The sequence below is a fragment of the Ascoidea rubescens genome (assembly GCF_001661345.1).
Source record: "Ascoidea rubescens DSM 1968 unplaced genomic scaffold ASCRUscaffold_10, whole genome shotgun sequence".
NCBI lineage: Eukaryota > Fungi > Ascomycota > Saccharomycetes > Ascoideales > Ascoideaceae > Ascoidea > Ascoidea rubescens.
Genome location: NW_017962922.1, coordinates 331920 through 352244, shown reverse-complemented (window position 1 = coordinate 352244; position 20325 = coordinate 331920). Strand labels below are relative to the sequence as shown.

Sequence of the window (20325 nt, the reverse complement as noted above, 5' to 3'; positions counted from 1 at the left end):
TCACCGCCGGCACCATTTTCATTTCCATTTTCATTTCCATTGGAATTGCCATTAATACCACCATCTTCATTGTTGTTTCCGTTTTCATTGCCATTTCCATTGCCGTTTTCGCCACCTTCTTGATTAGCATTTCCATTAACGTTTCCGTTGGAGTTTCCATTGACTCCTCCTTCTTCGTTGAAATTACCATTTTCGTTGCCGTTATTGTTACCATTGTCACGCTTGGTAAAGCTCAAAGTTTTGTCTTCACTTGTACAGTAATGGTCAATCACCTCCCCATTGCAATTCAAAGCTTGAACGAAGGCAGGAGAATATTTGAACCAAACTTTGCAATAACCGCATGAAATACAGGAGGAGATATCACTGTCTAAGTTATGGTAGGGAATTTCAGCTGGATGGAAAGTATTGCAAAAGAAAAGATGAGGAACAGTTTCATAGCGATGGTGGAGCTTTTCACAGGCAGCGTAGTCACATTCGCTATCAGTTTTTTCATCTTGAAGAGAAAAAGCATTGACAATAAAAGACGATAGTGAGAGCGCTAAAGCAGATTGAGCTTTGACTTTCATTTTTGTTTGCTTTTTTTAATTGTTTAAATTTCTTTTTGGTTTTTTTTATCTTTATTTGTGTAGTTTTGAAATTTCTTTTTTTTTTACAGTCTTCGATATTAAAAGCAATAAAATATGTTGAAGAAATTGATTCTGGTTTCCAAATTAGTCGTCTAAAATTGCAAGAGAAATTGCAAGGAATTTATATCTTGAGCTCATCATAATCTGTTTAATAGATCAGGCAAAGGGGAATATATTACTGTTCAATTTGGCTAACTTGAAATAATTTTCCTGTTAAAAAGTTTTCAACCTTCAGTGGCAGTGGAAGTGAAAAAACACAAAACTAAACTCTTTTTCTTCGTTATTCTTTAACATTCCCCCACAGGACCAATTAGATGTCTGAAACTCAAAAGCACATTTCGATCATTGTCTCGTTGGAATTAAGGTATTTCGACATAGTGACGGCAGTTGGTTTTGTCTATTGGAAAGGTATGCCATATGTGCTTGCTGAGTTTTCTATATTAGTAAATATGCATTGTTGGAGAGATTAAAAATAGTTTGACGAAGGAACTTTGTTGAAACCCAATTAAGGCCATAGGAGGTCAAAAATAGTTTAGCGATTCAGGAGAAAAATAACTAAAAGAAAGGACAAATTGGTCTATTTTTGGTTAAAGAAAAACATAAACAGCGGATTGATCAGCTCAGGGCTTCCAGGAGATGTAGGTGTAAAAATCGATGGATATGAAAGTGCGCTGAATTGAGTTGACTCCTCTATGAAGGATATCAATCATGAACAAAAAGCAATTACAAACATTTGCATTGTCTTTTAGCACAAGCTTTTCTTTATGGGATGTAATTGCTAAATTCTTAAAGGTCAAAAACAGGCGAAAAGAAGTATTTTGAAGCTCAAAACATAGCGAATAGCCACAGCAGAAACGAGAGAATTAGCTTTCTGAAAATGAAAAAGATCAGCCTTGAGATCACTCAGCATGAAGCAATCAAGGCATTGTGATGGTGTTGGCTTTGTTTATGAGGTGGATAGCAGAACATACTTGTGGTGTCGAATGAACTGAATCTCTCAGCTGAATAATAAATTCTAGAGAGAAAGCTGAAACCTCCAGCTGCAGAGAGTTTGAGAGAAGTTAAACAGAGTAATAAAAATCAATTTTACTGATAATTTCTTAATATAGCACTTGGGAGCGGGGACAAAAAGAATAGTCACAGCTCGATCACCTGAATAATTCTAATTATACTCGAAGCTGTTTTCCACTCAGAGCAACGTTCGCAGCAGAGTTTTCAGGTTGTGGAATATCTGATTATATGTGAATGGGCATACTTGATGGGGGACTATTGTAGGATATCTTGGAGTATTACTGCAAAGGTGCTACTACGACAAGCTGCAGCAAATTCCAGATACTGCTTCTAGGTGAACAATAGACAAAAGAGTGTGAGAATTGAATCGTTAGTTAAAACAGGAAACCTCCATCTTCCAAATACACAGTTATTGGAAAATTCTCCAGTTTTTTACTAAATGGATCATTTCCCTCTCTTTAAAGACAGCTAAAAACCACAATCCACATTTGACAATAACTGACAAGTAGCATTTCACCCCATAGAGTACAAATAACACTTTTGATTGCGGAATATTTTGTGTAATTGAGTTGTGATACCAGTTATTTTTAATGGGAGAATTTATAATACAGATTTATAAGACAAATTCTAATGAGATTGCTTAATTCCTTCACCATAGAGAATCATGGATGAACATAGACAAATCAACCAATTACAAATGCTTAAATGTCGTTTTAAGAAAATGGTTTCTGCCTCAATAACTAAAGCTATTAGTAATGGCGAATTTGATTATTTGTAAACTCAAATTAAAACTCTTCCACTTATTTGAATATCGGTCATAAAAGTGAATTAAATTTTCCCTGGATTTCTTGAACATCTTTACATTACTTTTTATTTTTTTTAATTTCTAGCCTTTTTTTTTTGAAAAAAAACAACTTTTTTGTTAATCTGTTGCTTGAAATCATCAATTCACAGTTTCTAGGTTAATGAAATTTATTATTTAGAGTGGTGAGTTTTCTTTAAAAAACAAATATACCTTAGTAACTTGAATTTCATTGTCTCTACTCTCTTTCGTATCACTTTCAAATTGTAAATATTCGAGCACATATAAAGACCAAAACATATCAGCCAACAAAGCACACGTCTATTGATCCAAATATATTGAGTCCAGCAATAAAACAAGCAAATTACTGCATCAGACCTAAGAGCAAAAAACAATAGAAACAACTATATTAATTGATCCCTCCAAGATATCAATCCTCGTCAACTGCTTGTTTTTATCCAGTTGTTCTTTTTCTTTCAAAAACTCTTTCTCATCACATCCCAATATTCCAATATATCCTGAAGGGTTTAAAGAAAGAAACCACCAGCACCGTTTCTGCACGTACCTGTGTGTTTCGCACCACTGTGATGGATACAACCTTCAACACGCTTCTGAAAACAGCAATTCCAGTTTTGTTGAATCCATCTTCCGCCCGCAGTGCCGCCTAATGCCGGACATTATTTGCGTTTTTATTTCGTATCTGTGATTTGCTTTTGAGTTTCGTGTTTGAGTTTTGCGTGCTGAAAATTGCGTGATAGTATCTTGATATCTGTAGCCTCATGCCGAAAAGGGTTTATATATATAAAGATCTATAAAGTTATTTCTGTGCTGGATTTCAAATCAGCTTTCGTCCTCCTCAAGAACTTTTAATAGCTGCTTACTGTCCTTGACTAGCGATCCTTCCAAATACAACTTGTCGAGTGCTTCGTCAAAATGCTTACTGCAATTGGCTCTTCTCACCTTCATTGTTGGTGTAATCAAGTTGTCCTCAATAGTCAACGGGTTGATTGCAAACTCAAGGTTTTGTATTTTTTCATAATTCTGCAACAATTTACGATTCATTCTCAGGGACAATTTTTCAACCTGATTGTTTAGATATAAGATGATAGGTTTTTTTAAAAAAGAATGAGTGTTAATTAACTCAATAAATTGCTTATCGTTGTTACTATTGTTAACCATCCCAATGAATTCTTCGATAATTTTCTCGTTGCCTGATTTATCTAAATTGGCATATTTTAATACATCAATCTGTTTATGGAAAATGGTTTTCTTCAAGTTTTCAACATCGACACCAAAGATTCCAATTAGATAACTTTTCAATGAATTTCCATAAACAAATGCTTGTTGAACCATTGGAGAAGCTGTGAGGTAAACTGTTTCAATTTTTTCGGGACTAATATATTCTCCCTGAGATAATTTAAAAAAGTTTTTAATTCTGTCAATTATATATAACCGATTTCTGTTGTTTGGATTGACTTTACAAATATCGCCAGTGTGGAAAAACCCATCTTCATCAAATGATTCTGAAGTAGCTTTTTCGTTTTTGAAATATCCCAAAAATATTTGTGGCCCTCTAATCATTAACTCACCCTTGGGGATTCCATCTGGATTGTTTGAGATGTAATTCATTTCCTTAACGTCTCTTAATCTATACTCAATGGTCAATCCACCAACTCCACATGCACTTGGATCCTTTTCAAATGGTATACCGATAGTTATACAAGCAACAGACTCAGTTAGTCCATACCCTTGTCTAAAACCAAGTCCCAAAGCTGCTCTTAAAAACTTAACAGTTTCTGGAGCAATAGGTGCTGAGCCAGTGACGAAAAAACGAGTATTATGAAACCCAAATACTTGACGAAATTTGTCAACAGTTTCCTTATCAAACAACCAATGAGGTTGGTTATTACTTTTTTGTTTTTTATCCTTTTCCTTTTCCTTTTGTTGTTCATTTTTTAGTATTTCTTCTTTGAGTGATTGGCTTTTAGGATCGTTTGAGTGTTTGATTAACAATTTAATTGAGCTTTCAATTTTATTGAAAACCCTTGGAACAGAGTTGAAAGAATAAGGTCTTAAAGATTTCAAATCCTCAATCAATGAAATCACAGGATTAGCTGAACTTGGGAATCCAATTGCTCCGCCGGAGACTAACTCAAATGCTAAGAATTGTCTTTCATAAATATGAGCCAATGGTAAAAATGCCAAAGTTCTTGGTTGGTATTGTGTGTAGTTGTTCTGTTGATCTTTGGTAAGTATATCAATTGCATTATCAGCTTTAAGATCGGGTTTACCAATTTGTTTGAAACACAACGCAAGACCAGCGCATAGGTTCCTTTGAGTTAATTCAACACCCTTGGGAACACCAGTGGTACCAGAAGTGAACGATATGGTGTACAAGTCATTTGGCCCTGATGGGTTTAAAGGTAATGGGAATGATTTACCGGCGGTTTCGACTTCATTTATATCGTATAATTCCAAATTCAACGATTCAGCCAATTCTTTCAAGGATTGATCTTCTTTTTTTTGTTTGAAGTCCAACTCGTCAAATGAAACGATGATTAAAAATTTAGTCAATTTTGACTCAAAAGTCTTTTTCAAATTTAAGAGTTTTATAATATTCTGACGAGAACAAAAAACAATGGGAGATCGAGTTAAATTTAAGATATAATTCGAGGTCTCAGAACCAAGTGTATCATATAGAGTGGTATTGGGTAAACTGTAAGCTTGACAAGCTAGATCAGTTAGAGCCCATTCTATTCTATTGGATGAGTAAAGAGTTAGTATAAACTCATAATTGAAATCCGAGTGGGAGTAGATATTGGGATCATTTTTGATGAAATTTTGATAGTTTTTGTTGTTTCTAACGATTTTTAGGATACCAGAGCCTAGATTGTTTCTTCTCTGTTTGATTTGATCAAAGGTTTGAAAAGTGTAGTAATCGTTGTGAGAGTTGAGTTGTTGGTTGAACAATCTTTCGCCTAGACAGTTATGGTTAGGCCATAAATTGCTAGCAATTTCAAAAAACTTGAAATAGGTGTCCAAGAAGGGATGCAAGTATGTTAGCAAGTTTGGTTGATCGTTTGGATTTGAGATGTCAAGGTTGACTAGAGATTTTGGTCTATATATCTTTGAATAGTTTTGTCTTTGTGAGTTTGGGATTGCTTCACCATAGTCGATTTGGTCAGTTGGTAAAGGAAACATTGAGTAGAAATCAAGAAACGATTTCTTCTCAGAGGGCGATAAGGTGTAGCCCGAGAACTGGTCAAAAGAATAGTCAGTTAGCTTTGCCATTGTATAACTTGCACGATAAGTGGGCTGGTTGAATTACACAGTGCTTGTCTACGAAGAAACATCAGAGAGAAAAGGAGGCAAGATATGCTCGTATTTATAAAAAAAATCAGATAGAGGGATTGTTAGAGTGTACTCAAAAGCAGGGAAGAAGAAGTGTTGAAAGCAGAGCCAGTGAATCGAGATATGGTGAACAGAAAAGGTGTAAATTGTAGAGTGCTGGACTTTCAGACCCACCATTAAGACCCGAGTTAAACTCATAGTAATGTGTTGATCACAATAGGAGTGCTTGGATTTAGCCGAGCTTGAGAGCCGAGCCGGGAGACGGCAGCGGAATAATTTGGCCCAGAGAGCCGGTTTTGTGGGGGTGGGCACGAGAAGTGAGGAAGCGATGGTGGAAGAGGAGGAAGAGCAGAGCAGGAGCAGAGCAAGAGCAGATGAAGCTGAAGCAGCAGAGCGTTATCGTGGGTCGATAAAGATGTTTGAAAGCTGGTTAGTGGAGCCAAGCAGGGCTAGAGTGGTTTAAATTTACAGTAATTTCATTTAAAAGTGACTTTGGTTTAAGATATTTTTTTCATGTTACGGATGTGGGAAAATTAGATGAAAACGTTTGGAAAGGTGTGGTGATTTGGTGGATCGATAGTTTTAGCCAGTTTTTAATTAGCTGGGTTTAGTGGTTTTTAAACTGTCTGATTATTAAATTCATTGAGATATTAATTTGTTAGCTTTGAAATGGGATATTGAATGGTTTGAAGATCGGCTAATATAGATATAACGAGTTGAGAGTGGATAGCAGACACTCAATTTTTTTATTTTTTATTTATTTTCTTCATTTTCTTCTATGTGATAAGAAATTAGATTGATAGTTTAATTAACTAGTCGGTTTGAGATGAAATTAATAAAATTTAATAAAAGCAAGTACAAATTAATAAAAATTAATAAAAATTAATAAAAAAAAAGATCAAGTTAGTTTAAATTATAATAAATTAGTTACTCAATGATCTGGTATAAAGTTTAAAAAAGATAGCAAAAGCAGTAGTACGAATGATGGAGATACAGCAAAATCGAACAGTAACTAATTGATTTCATTTCCACTGATAAGTAAAAAAACAATTTTTGCAATTGTTAAAAAGCACAGTTGATACATAACTTTCAAGTACGTTGTGGTGGTTATTACAAATTGTATGGGATGCTTTTTATCTTGGCTTAGAAGGCGATAGGCGGCGCTCATTGGTTGATTCCGCAAAAGAATTACAACCAAGAACTGCTGTTAAATTCATAACAGCAGCGATAATAACCATCAAATACAGACAATTGGATATAAGAATGTTGATGTGATACATTGAATAAAATCACTGCTTATAACAGAAATATTGATAAACAGTTGCACTACCCTTTTCTTGCAGTAAATGAATAAGATCTTAAATATACAAATTATTGAAAATGCAAATTATTTAAAACACATATTGAGGATACATATTGAGAATTGTACCAAGAGAATTTTTTACAAGCAAGCCATTAACTAAGCCATTATGTGTTTCTTCATTAACGATTATAAATATATGTAAAATCACTTTTTGAAAGTAAATCCAATGAATCTATTTGAATTTGTTTGAGTTTTATTGTATTTTATTGTATTTTATTGTATTTTATTGTATTTTATTGTATTTTATTTGGTGTTATTTGATTTAATAAAAAGATGAGGGAAATTGAAAAAAAATAAATTAAAGAATAGATTAAAGAATAAATTAGAGGATTAAGATGAAAGTCACAACGACGCAGGGTTATAAAACAAAAATGTAAACAAAACAATTGAAGAAAATAAAAAAGATAACAAAAAAAATCAGTGGTTCAATGAACTAAAGATAAAAAAACCACACGCAATGTTTTTATTGATTGAATATTTATCATTACTGAAAGACAGCCAGGGGCCTTACATAATGACACAACCACAACAGCCTGAGTCTTCAGCTGGAGCAGCGGCAGTAGCTGGAGGAGCAGCGGCAGCAGCTGGGGCAGGAGCAGGAGCAGCAGCTGGAACAGCAGCTGGAGGAACACCTATGTCTGAAGAGGATCTTGAGGTCAAGGAACCGGCAGGAGCAAGGGCTGGGGCAGGAGCAGCAGCTGGGGCAGGAGCTGAAGCTGGGGCAGGAGCAGGAGCATTCTCTCTATCGGAAGAGGATCTGGAGGATCTAGAAGACCTGGATGAAACAGAGGATCGAGAGGATGCTGAGGACATTGTGAATTATTGAAAAATTTTGTGGAATGCAGAGTGATGAATAAGTCTAAGAATTGAAAGCAAATAAAAGAGTGGAAAGGCCAAAGAGGAGATTGAGTGCTGGAGCAAGGACAAAAGCAAAACGAAAGAAGTCAGTCAAGGGAAAACAATGTTTGGTGAAGAAGAGAAGACGTTAAATACCACATCTTCAGTCCCAAATCCTTTCCAATCCTTTCACATACACTGAGCTGCCGAAAACGGAAGAGCCAAATTTCCAGAGGCTGAGGAGGGTAATGCCAGTGGGATTCTAAAAGGAATGTAGCATTTTATGGCCTTTTCTGGACCTCTAGAGGAATATTGAAGGATGTCCAATGGTGGAGGAGGTGCTTGATGGTGAGACCTGCTGGAGCAGAGGGTCCCGGCCCTGCAGACTCGAGTAGGAGAGAGATAGAGAAAAGACAGCTGAAATTAATGTATAGATAAAACGTAAAGTGGCCACTACCCAACATTCAAGTAACAAACAAGCAACAATAAGCAATAAATAATAATATACAGTACAATAAACGAGAATTAAAACAAAAAAAAAAAGCGAAACCCATTAAATTAACACAACTATTCATAATCATCGTCAAAATCATTTAACCATCTTCGTCTTAGCGAAATGGGATTCATTTTCACTGGAGCTATGAGTCTTTCTGATGCTCCATACCATCCTCCATTGTCACTTGGATATGGTGCCGGGGTCGCATAGTTGAAATATGATGTTCTTGAATACGACCAGCCGGGAGTTATGGTGGAATAGACGACTGGCGATGGTTTGGCAGTCTTATAAAATGTGACAGCAGAAGTGGGAAATCTTCTTGTCCATCCTGTGGCTGTTACTTTTGAGCCTGGCTGGGTTTGCATGGGAGCATATCTTGTTCTGCCAGTTTGCAAAGTATAGGGGATGGTAAAGGATGCTGAATCAATAGTGCCAGGAGCCTCATCAGTCTCAGTCTCTGTGCCAGTTTTCTTGAAGGAGTATTGTGCTGAAGGTGGCGGATCATTGAGCGATCCTGATGCCTCATCCTTCCCTGTCATTCCACTCAATTTAAAACGATGTGAATAGTGAATTGAATAACCGGTAGGATAAACTGAAAAGATTTGGATATAATAAACACCATTTTCACCAGCCGTTGGATCTATTTTGGCTTCAAAATAATTATTGGTGATCTTTGATGCTAGTATATTGGATCCTAGTACGTCAACAGCTGTAATATCTGAATTTGATCCAGTACACAATGTAAATGTATATGATACTATTTCTTCAATCTTGGGTTCAGCTCCTGAATCAACCCATTTGACATCAATTATTATCTCATCTCCTGATACTGAAAACGTTTGTCCTGATAGTGGTTTTGATATGGAAACGTCTGATGAAACAAATTTATTGAAAAAAATTACTATAAAAACGTTTATAATAAGTATATTTAATGAATTGATTATATTTTTCATTGATATTAGAAAAATTATATCCCTTTAATTTTTATTATATTATGTTATATGATGTTATACTATTTTGTTTTATACTAAATTATATTAATTTTATTAATTTTATTAATGTTATTATATTTTGTTCTGTTACTTTAAATTAGATCAAATTATTAGAATGATTATGATTAAGATTAAGATTATTACGATTGAAAAAATAAGAAATTATTAGCAAGTTGACAAGAAGTTAAGAAATAGATTCAAACCAGGGATCATAAATATTTTAAAATAATAGCAAATCAAGAAATCAAATTGATCAAAAACAACTCAAGGATCAAGACTATACCCGTTTGTTTGTAGTTGACAATAGTTACTCGTTTCGTGTTAAAGAAGCGACAAAAGAGATCCTAGATAAATTATCGCTATTTATACATTTAATCAACTAAAAACAAAAAGCTAATTCTATATAAAGAATGACAACAGAATAATTACTTTGCAAAGTCTGCCATAAAGCTGAAGATTAAAATCACAAAAGTTTATCGTTTACAATTTATGATTTATAATTTGCTAGTTATTTTATACGGTTGGAGTCCAATAAGCTCCCAACTCTTTTTAAGTTCCCAAACCTCAACTTTTCCTGAATGTGTTCCTCTTTTCAGATGGGATCTTAACTTGTTCTAGCTGTTTTCCTTTCCTAGCATCTTCATTTCCCTTCAGTTTCTTCCTCTTCTTTCCAACTTCTTTCCAACTTCCTTTCAGCTTCTTTCTACATTTTTGTTTAAACTCCTCCACCTTTTCATGCCCAGCAGACGCCGGATTTGTGGTTCCCGTGCCCCTCCTCAAACAGTACATTCTTTTGTTACTGTCTCAAGTCACGTGCATATTGATATTATAATTACTTAAAACATGTGCACACCCCCGTTGGATCACCCAATCTGCACGTGATCGCATCGAGCACCAATAAACAATAACTTGCATTGCCTATTCTCTCATGACCAAAGTGAAAAGGCACTTTTCATGGCTCTGGGAAGAAACAAAAGGGCTTTTTTGCTTTCTCAGAATATAATACGGTGATAGTTTTAGTCAATAGTACTGGTAAATACCGGTAAACACAGGTGCTTTCATATCCTCATAACATCGTGAGATATTTATTGATGATTCCAAACGAAAGTCTTCTTTCCTTATCTGATTAAGCAGTACAAAAAATACCCAACACACCAATAAAATACACCAGATAACAGCCATTTTTGCCTTACAACTTGAACAGCAAAAACTAAAAAAGCTTTCTCCCGTTTTACACACAGAACAGTAAAAGACGCTCAAAATATTCCAGACTTTGAAAATTTCATATAACGAAGAGAATACCAGCTTAATCACAGTGCAAAATATTTCCGTGACGATAGTGTCGAACATTTGAGTCTGTGAGATTTGCTAAAGTGCTCACAAAATGGGCCATGTCGTGTTTCAAAAAAATAGGGTGTTCACAATGTGATATCCTTTTGAGATCGAGCGGCACAGGGATTTGTGCATTTTTTTCTATTTCAAACAAGTGATAGTTTTTGCAAACGGCACATCCTTTTATTAGTCATTCAAACCACGTGCTTATTAACAGGGTGACCCTGTCTTATTTTTTGGGATCTCTGCCCTATTTTTCGGTAGCTCACTATCAGCAATATGTAAAAAAGAACCAGATGCAATATCACAATAGTTTACTGGACAGTTTTAAGAGGTTTATAACCTATATCTTGAAAAACAAAAAGAACTACCATGATATTATAATCTAGTTGTATTGCTCAATTCAATTATCTATATTGCATAATCCACTTTGAATACAACTTTTTTATTATTTTGACTAATTTATCTTGCATTTTTATTCCATTCAAATTTGGCAATTATATAACTTCTTGCTCAATTTTAATTGAATTAACCTCGTTTCAACTGACCTCATTTTAAACATTTGACTACTTATATTTTTCTATTTTTATCATATGATTACCACTGTATATATATTGAATTTAAAAAGTTCAAAAACCAAAAAAACCAAAAACAATCATACTTCAAAAGATATACCATCTATATATAGAAATTATTCACATTGTAACCATATTTATAGCTAAAGATTTCTATAACATAAAATCTAATAGTTATTTCATCAAATAATTTACTTTTGACTTCATTTCTATTATATTCTTGAAAGAACCCAAAGGAATACCTAGATTTATCTAATATGATCCAAAAGCTTGTAAAAACTAAAAAGAACAACATCGATAATCATCGATAATCACCAACTAGTGATCATTTTAACATTTTACTATAAAAATAATATCCCAATAACATTTCAATGATAAATTTAACCATGTCTAGATTTTCTTTAATTAAAATCTAAAAATATCCTCAAACTCAAGTCTATTTTAAAAAAACAAAAAAGAAATGGAAACAGTCTTTATAACTGTAGCAAAAACTTAATTTTGTTATCAGCAATTCAATTGACGAATTTTTCTTATATAAAAAGTAAAAGTAACAGTAATTCACTTTACTACTCAGTTACTCATTTTGGATTTTATCATTAATATATTCCAATCATATTTAATACGTAGGAAAAGCGTCATATTATGGTCCAGGTCTTAAAGATCAAGCAGTTTGTGCATTGTTACTATTATCTTAAAATGCAGGGTATTAAATCAATGAGAAAAAATAAATTTGTAACAATAAAATTATTTGATTTTTGATTATCACCATTTAGTGTTTTGATAAAACAACTGATTCGGAATGAATGAACGAATGAATAAATAAATAGAATATTGCAGATATATTACGTAACTGGTCAAAACAAAAGAAAAAACTAAAAGTTGAATAATTGTATATCAACTACAGGTTTTCATATGGATTTTAAAATAAATCTGTATTCTCTTTCACAATGACCAGCTTTTTATTAAAAATACTAATGAAATACAGTCTTGTTTGTTTTTATTTTTAATTTCATCTACAATTCCAATCCAATTGATGGTTCTTAAAGCGATCTTAAAGAAATTATGCCTTGCAATCGTTTCAAGTCAAAATTCCAAATTTTAGTTTGAAAACTGGAAGTTTAATTTGAATGAAATCAATCACAAAAAAAAAAAATCACAAAAACCACAAAAATACAATGATTATCATGAACAGTTTATAGATTACAATTTTGAATATTTAAAATGTTCGATTAATAATTTGATGAATTTAATAATCTATAAATATTTAAAACTAAAACAGAATTTATCTTGATTGAGTTTTTTTTGTTTTTTTTTAATTTGGAATAACTAGTAAGCTGTTGTGACATAAGTGCTATTGTTGTTTGTAGCAGAAACACCATCAAGACTTGATTCATAATAAGAATTGGATGTTGCAACTGGAGGATAGTTATTATAACTAGATGTGACTGTATTGTTACCACGAATTGATGTTGTTAATGTCATTGTAATTTTATTTGTTGAAGTATAGGCGAGTTCTGATGTGGATCCTTCAGCATCTATTGAAAGAGTAGTGTAAACATCTGTTGTAATGGTTACAAATTTCTTAATATAAACTGTAACATAATCCTCTTCATCTTCTAAAGTAGTTGTCAGTGATGAAATTGTTTCATCACCAGAACATTTCCAATAGTGCTCATTTGATTCTACGCATGTTCCAACTGAGCAACAGGTTGGCCCAGCCCAACCAATTCCACCACATTGATAGTCAAGACCAACACAGTTATCATTTTCTGGACTTGTTGAAATTACATCAGCAGTGGTTGAGATTACATCAGCAGTAGTTGCACTTGATGACCCATTGGTATAACTTCCGGTAGAATTAGTGTAAACATGAAAGCCATACTCGTAATCATACCCAGTTTCGGAACTTGAATCACTATCAGCATCTGTTTCATTAAAATTGATGGAATAATCGGATTCAATATAGGTTGAGGTCAAAGTGGCATCATCTTCTTGACATTGCCAGTAGTAGTCATTGTGTTTTACACATGTTCCAATAGAGCAACAAGTTGAGCCTTCCCAATTAAGCCCACCACATTGATAGTAAAGGGAAGCACAGGTATCAGAGGAAGTTTCAGAGGATGAAGAATTTGTGTAGGCAAAAATAACAGAAATAAAACTTAAAAATAAAGTGAGCAGGAAGAGCATTTTTTCTAAGATTTAGCAAATAATCTATAACTTGTGAGCAAATTGTTCTTGTTTTCTTGTTTTTGTTAGTTTTCAAGAGTGTATAATGAGTATTTAAAAAGGTTGGAGAGGGTTGTTTAAAGGAGAGTAAGAAGTTGGGTTTTAAAAGAATGACTAAAAGATAAAGACAGAATCTATTATCCCTATGGTTAATAAGTTAAGTGGTTAATATGATAGTATATGGAAATAGACAAAAAGGAAAAAAAAGCTGAGATCTTTATATATATAAAAGATACTCTTAGTTCCAGCTGCAGCCCAAACAGCACATCTTTTCTTTCTGTGCAAATATCCAGTTCTAACTTCATTTTCCCAGTGCTTTAATACCAAGAGTCTTGGGCTTAATAGAACTTTCTAAGGAAAGTGACTGGGTGAAGGAATTCAAACGACGTGAAATATAACAAATCAATGATGGGCCTTATTTCATCAGAGAATGGAGATGTTAGTGGTAATCTTTCCGACCAGCTATGTGGGTCGAGTGCATTTAGGTTCCACCGCAGCGGTTCTGTTATCTTAGGGTATACCGATATAATATCGATAATCAGTAACAACATTGAGAAATTCCTCCAAGTAAGTTCCACAATGTGTTGGAAAGCCAATGCTTTGACGTTTTGCAGAGTTTCCAATTCACCAGGCACTTTATTGTGTTGCTGCAATTACTCCTGACTGTATTTTTCCAAGCAATGGATAAGGCAGCAGGCAGTTCCATACTTGATAGGTTGGCTCAGGAGCGATGCTTGCTGATTGAGACTTGGATAGAATACCACTTGAACCCAATCCAGCGCAATCAGCATAACTGATATTCAAATACACCAACTATAAGAAGATTTTTTCGAGTATAACTGAAATGAAAACCAGTAAAAACCGAATTGGAAAATTCTTTGGAAATATTTTCCGGAAAAAACATTATCGAAAAGGCAAATATCATGTCGAGAATATTGACAATCACCTGAAAAACAATACCAACAATAAAATCAAAAATAAAATTATTTTAGAAAAATAAACTATTCTCCAAAAGCAATTCAAGAAATAGTGTTTTTATTTATTTTGTACTTTATAATTAGTATAATGCCAAAATAGTGTTTATGATTATAAGATGATTTTTTGTAATACTAATAACTACTTTATTCTTAGATAAAGATCACTGAGACCAAAAAGAAATTGCAAAATCTTAATTTTTGTTATTATCAAATTATTAACACTTTTTGCTTATGAGAAAACAACTTCATCTTCAAAAAAATAAGAATAGTTGTTAAAGTCCAAAATCAACAAGCTTTCAAAATTATATGTGAATTCCACAAAAAACTCAATGGAGCTCTTTATTATGCTGCTTTAAACTAATATATTAATATATTGAAAAGAGTTTAAAAATATCTGATGTTTTTTCTCATCATATTCCTATCCAAAGTAATAAAAATTTTATTAATTATATTTTCCCATTCTTCGTATTATTTTGATAGCCTGCTGATCGATTTCATTGTAAAACACACTAGAAACAAACTTAAAAAGGTGTTTTCTTGGAAATTTAAAGCTAATTTGATTCCATGTCTTTCTTTCACAATTAATAATGTGTGATGAAATAAACAAAAAATACTCATTAATTTGATAGACTGAAAAACTTCAAAACTAATAAGTTGATCATAAATCAATTGAATCAAAACATAAATTTTCAAATAATCTTCTTTTAGATTATTTTATTGTTTTTAAATACCTGGACATAGGTTACAATGTTTTACATCATAAAGCAAACCATTTCCCACAAAAAATTAAAAAACTAATATTTGATTTTGCCAATTTTAAAAGGATCATTAAACACAAAAAGCTTTTATGCTTCATAGAATTAGTAATTTAATAAAAATCTTTTGAAGAAATATAAAATTCCCTTGATATGCCTTTGATATGCTGAACGATTTTAACATCAAATCACAAACATTAAAGTTGTCAGCTCATTTATCGTTATTACCATTAAAAACTGCCTATAAAAACTGGCTAGGTTTCTAGAGACTTATCCCTTTAATATTATCACCTTGTAAATGCAGAAATATTGTTTTATTTTTCTCTCTGAAAAAAAAATACTTTTAAAATTCTCTTCATTAATAAACTTCATTGAAAATTCTTTCAAATAAAAGCAGTAAAATTTTGAAATAAAAAAACCCATTGGTATTGCTATAAACCTCGAGTCAATGACAATTGCACTCTAATTATAAAACAGCTAATTTTCATTCGAATTGTTTTCCATGAATGTTTTTATAATAAATAATAGAATTACCAATACCGATTGTTTAAAATTGAAATTAAGAACCTCAAAAGAAGTTAAAGTTATTATTTAAACATATTTTATACCAATAAAATACCTGATCTTTAATTCAAATTAATTTTTTGAATCTGAATTTATAAAGTAAATACGCAATTTTTTCTTGATTAGACCTCAAAACTAGGTGGATCATAATCATCGTTATGAAAATATTAGAATTTGAAATATAATTGACTGTTTCAAATATTTTTTTTTTTTTCACTTTCCATTTCTATTAATAAATTAAATTTCCAATAAAAACCAGTTTTAGAAGTTTCAATTATATCCAGTTCTCTCGTTATATTTTTTTAGTAAATATCTTTAACAGAAGAGTTTTTTTTTTTGAAAACACCCATTAATATCCCAATTTCTAACTTTCCATATAAGATTGTTATATTCGAAACAAACTTGTCTCTCTACTAACCAACGGTTTTTGGAATTTTTAGGCTTCTGATCTAGTAAAGTTTAAATTTCTTTCTTATTCACTCCATTAAATAGATTTATATTGTATAATTGAAAATCTGCTAAAGAAAATCAATCAATAAAAAAAATTAATCTAGTGATGCGCAAATAAAAAAAAATAATAGAAAAACTTGATAATTATGATAAAAATAAATCAATTCTGATAACCACAGAACATTAACAACGAGTTAAAAATCCTCATTAATAATTCAAATTCACATTGACAAAGCAATATTATTCACGATACACAACAGACTATACCCATTAGTCTCTACCAGATATTTGAGGCTCAATCAAAACTACCCATTAACAATTTTTCTTAGCTTTTGCTTTCTCAAATATATTATAACTCTGTTTTTGAAATCGGGATTTCCATTAACATTATCTAACACAAATTTGAATAAAATTCTTAATGATCAAACTGCAATTTTTGCTATTCATAGGATTGATTTTCTGATGTTTTCAATGAATATCATTTTTTCATTCAATTTATCTTTGAATTATATTTATTCTTAGCTTTAGAATTTTTTTCAGTCATAAATACATTTAATAGTCTTAAATAATATCTAAAAAAATTTCAACTGCTGTTAATTTATCATCCCAGAATGTGCTTATAAGCATTTTATAATTTTAGTATAGCTGATAATATAAACTATTGGTGTTTCTTTTAAAACCAAAAAAATATCAGATAAAAAGTAAATCATCATAAAACATCAAGAACATAAAAAAATTAAAAAATATTGACAATTTTTAAATAAAATTATATCCAGTAATTATATTCAAAAATTATTCCAATACATAATTCAACCAACATAGGAGTAAATTTTATACAAAACAAAAAATAAAAATATTTTTGAAAAGAAACATCTAATATTAAACTTTTTTGATATATCTCGTTTTTATTTTATGATTATTTTATGATTCTGATTCTGATATTACTTTTCAATTTTATTTTTCTTTTCTATTATCCGCGTATATATTGTAAAAATTTTACTGACATCAGTCTATGTAGCTGGGTTCTTTCATCTTGTCAATATAATAATGGAAAGATTCCTTATTTTATTCAATCACTCTCTCCTATGATTGCATATGATCATATTGTTAGTAGACAGCAGATTAAACAGTATAATTGATCGAGTACTAATGTGTGTTTGTTGCTGTTTTCTTTCATTACTCGAGGATAATATTTTTATAAATAGTAAAACAATTATCACAGTACATTGGCCCAAAAGTAAATCGTGAGTAATACTGTAGAAATTAAAACCAGTCTTTGGTAAATGAACCTGATAATTCAGTTCCAAGTTTTGCAAGTTGAGAATGTTGAATTTCAAGAAAATCAGTTTTTCTTCATCCATTATATTAATCAAATGATGGTGAAGAGATGGTTGTTCAAGTGTTTTAGTTTCAGGAATTCAATATAGCTAAAATTGCTCTCCTCTACATGTTCAGAATCCTGATTGATATCAATGCTTTGGTGACCAATACCAATAGTGTTAGCACTGCAAATGTAATTCATAACAGCTTTAGTGACTTGGATTTCTTGACTATCCTAAGCATCCTGAGTATCTTGAAGCATTTTAAACACTTTGGATATAAATATAATCTCAGCCAAAGAATAAAACAGAGCAATTTTGAGTTAAAAAGGCAAATACATGCGTGGTAATGTCTTATTACGCGAATTGATGCATATTATACATTATCATACGCATTTATTTGAGCTGTGGAGACTTCAACAGATATTACGAACTTACGAACTTACGTATACGGTTGCGAAACTGCCCTTATTCCAAACTTCATTAAAATACTGCAATTAAACTGTTGTGACCTTGAATAACTAACTTCCGGCCGTTCGTTACGAGTTAATACACTCTAGAATTCGTTCTAGTCGATTAAATCCGGATGCAACGTTCGATTCAATCAACTCAATTTTTTGATTTAATTCATTAATGTTGGAAGCGTTTGGTGAAGTATCAAGTTCCTCTTCGTTTTCACTATCAGCGTTCTTGACATGAATGCTGATTTTGACAGTCGTCGAAGGAAGGATAGAGATTTCTTCTAGTGCTCATGACTTAGTAGACTTCTCTTTCCTTTTCCTCTTGNTTTATTTTATTTCTATCTAGCTATTTAGTGATCATATTTATATTATTTGGATTGCAGTCTTCATCAACGTATTTGTGAATTAAATGTTTTTTGCGGAAACACAATTTTCGTTTCATAAGTGGTTAAGTCTTGTGTATTTGGTTTGGGCAACGGACTATAGTGGCTTCACGAACGTCCGAGCTCGGATTGTGTTTTCCGGCCACACCTCGTGCAACATAAACAATCCATAATCAAAATAATGTCCAGTTGAGTTGTTTTAACCTGAAAATTAGCCTTTTACTATGAAATCAATACTTCAAAGCTAAACAGGTAAACTATGTCCAAAATACCTATCACATTGCTATAAGAGCATAGCAATAAAGTGAATGAATTACTAGCCCATCCAGTTGTAAAGCAATACAAATAGATAGTTGTTTACTATCCTATTATCTTATAAATAATTACTACTATCATTCAGTTTCTCTATCGATACCAATTCCACTAATCAAAATTATAAAAAATCACCCTTAATAATCAAAATCACTTTTCATAAATATTGTATTAAGTTAAATAATTTTTTTATTTTAGTAATAAACATACACACAGTCAAATAAAAATAAAAATAAGTGTATTGTTTTTCAAATCAGAATTAGTAAATATAATTAAGTTATAAATTTAACTATACTTCAACTTTGATTTTAAGCAACATTTCAACTGATATAGTTTTTTTCTAAAGAAAAAAAAAGAACACCAAGCACAAATACTAAATGCCTATAATCAAATGTGAAAAAAAGATGAAGAAATGAATAATTGAGAAGTCAAAAATTAGGAAACAAACATTTTGAACCAAAGAAGTTGGAAAACTTCAAATCAACGTCGGATTTCAGATTTTTTGAATATTACACTAAAGTCTTTGTAGCTTTGTAGTAAATTGAAGAGAATTTTCTATAATAGTTTTCCACAGTTTGTCCGTCAGCTTTCAAGAATACATTTATCGTCATATTTAATAATATTATATAATTGTTCCATTTCTTGTTGTTTCTTGATTGAATCATCTTGGCTGTCTTCGATATCTTTGTATATAAACGAAAATATCATGTTACACATTTTAAATTTAAAATCTTTGTAATTGATAAGTTTATAGTTTATTGGAATTGGTTTCGAATCAACAGAGAATCATGCTTAATGCTGTTCAAATGCTTTGAATTTATTTGTATTAATAAGGTTGTGAAAAAATCAGTAATTATCCCTTTTGGGCAGCGCCAAATGATCATGGAAGATAAAATTTGATTAAAAAAACACCAAACTTGTTGTTGGTTGCCACCTTATCATATTTCAGAAATTTGATAGCTGAATGAACTTTTCGGGTATGTGTTTCAATAAATTCTTTAACCATTGATTCTATATTAAATTTTTTGATTTCTATTGGTATGAATAATTTTTTATTTTTGAAGACCGATAAATCAGAGATGACATAGAGTTTTTGTTCTTCATTATTAATTTTTAATGTCATTTGAATTGATTTTTGGCTTGACGTGTATACGTCTAATTTAAAAATTAGTTGAAGGATTAAGCAAATCGGGTTAAGTACATGATTCTGGAACGCTTCCTGATACTCTGTTTCTTGTATTTCTTTATATTCGATATATTTTGATTTTATTTACAAATTTACAGTACCGATAATATATTTTAAATCTTCCCTAATGTTTTCATTGATTTCACACTGAGGTTGAAACCTGTCTAGGCAATTGATGAAATAGTCATCTTTTAGTTCCGACGATATTTTTGCCAGTATAATTTGAGGAATTGTTTACGTAAACTTATTTTTTTGTCGGGATACTGGTTGTTATTTTTGATGTTGATGCTGATGTTGATGCTGATTT

At 31.7% G+C, this 20325-nt stretch overlaps 8 protein-coding genes across 8 annotated transcripts; 1 reads left to right on the top strand and 7 right to left on the bottom strand.

The window, feature by feature from the left end:
• On the bottom strand, nt 1-651 carry ASCRUDRAFT_14482 (uncharacterized protein; the record flags this gene model as incomplete). Its single annotated transcript, XM_020189216.1, has 1 exon — nt 1-651. A coding segment is annotated over exon 1 (564 nt), but the record flags the coding sequence as incomplete, so codon positions are not given.
• Nucleotides 642-1162, top strand: ASCRUDRAFT_76835 (uncharacterized protein). The gene has a single exon (XM_020193639.1). It carries the CDS (start codon nt 941-943, stop codon nt 1094-1096), a length of 156 nt encoding a protein of 51 aa, XP_020046207.1. The 5' UTR covers nt 642-940; the 3' UTR covers nt 1097-1162.
• Nucleotides 1163-3279: 2117 nt separating this feature from the next.
• Nucleotides 3280-5640, bottom strand: ASCRUDRAFT_36642 (acetyl-CoA synthetase-like protein; the record flags this gene model as incomplete). The annotated part of the gene is made up of 3 exons (XM_020190704.1): nt 3280-3579; nt 3724-4682; nt 4746-5640. 3 exons carry the CDS (start codon nt 5638-5640, stop codon nt 3280-3282), a joined length of 2154 nt encoding a protein of 717 aa, XP_020046206.1.
• Nucleotides 5641-7660: 2020 nt separating this feature from the next.
• Nucleotides 7661-7966, bottom strand: ASCRUDRAFT_71387 (uncharacterized protein; the record flags this gene model as incomplete). The annotated part of the gene is made up of 1 exon (XM_020191925.1): nt 7661-7966. The coding sequence occupies one exon, from the start codon at nt 7964-7966 to the stop codon at nt 7661-7663; it is 306 nt and encodes a 101-aa protein (XP_020046205.1).
• A 591-nt stretch (nt 7967-8557) lies between these two features.
• Nucleotides 8558-9439, bottom strand: ASCRUDRAFT_36863 (glycoprotein; the record flags this gene model as incomplete). Its single annotated transcript, XM_020190718.1, has 1 exon — nt 8558-9439. The coding sequence occupies one exon, from the start codon at nt 9437-9439 to the stop codon at nt 8558-8560; it is 882 nt and encodes a 293-aa protein (XP_020046204.1).
• An 874-nt stretch (nt 9440-10313) lies between these two features.
• Nucleotides 10314-10883, bottom strand: ASCRUDRAFT_76833 (uncharacterized protein). The gene has a single exon (XM_020193638.1). It carries the CDS (start codon nt 10658-10660, stop codon nt 10499-10501), a length of 162 nt encoding a protein of 53 aa, XP_020046203.1. The 5' UTR covers nt 10661-10883; the 3' UTR covers nt 10314-10498.
• Nucleotides 10884-12711: 1828 nt separating this feature from the next.
• ASCRUDRAFT_71385 (uncharacterized protein) lies at nt 12712-13572 on the bottom strand (the record flags this gene model as incomplete). The annotated part of the gene is made up of 1 exon (XM_020191924.1): nt 12712-13572. The coding sequence occupies one exon, from the start codon at nt 13570-13572 to the stop codon at nt 12712-12714; it is 861 nt and encodes a 286-aa protein (XP_020046202.1).
• A 6140-nt stretch (nt 13573-19712) lies between these two features.
• ASCRUDRAFT_81771 (uncharacterized protein) lies at nt 19713-19955 on the bottom strand (the record flags this gene model as incomplete). The annotated part of the gene is made up of 1 exon (XM_020194659.1): nt 19713-19955. The coding sequence occupies one exon, from the start codon at nt 19953-19955 to the stop codon at nt 19713-19715; it is 243 nt and encodes an 80-aa protein (XP_020046201.1).
• Nucleotides 19956-20325: the final 370 nt, after the last annotated feature.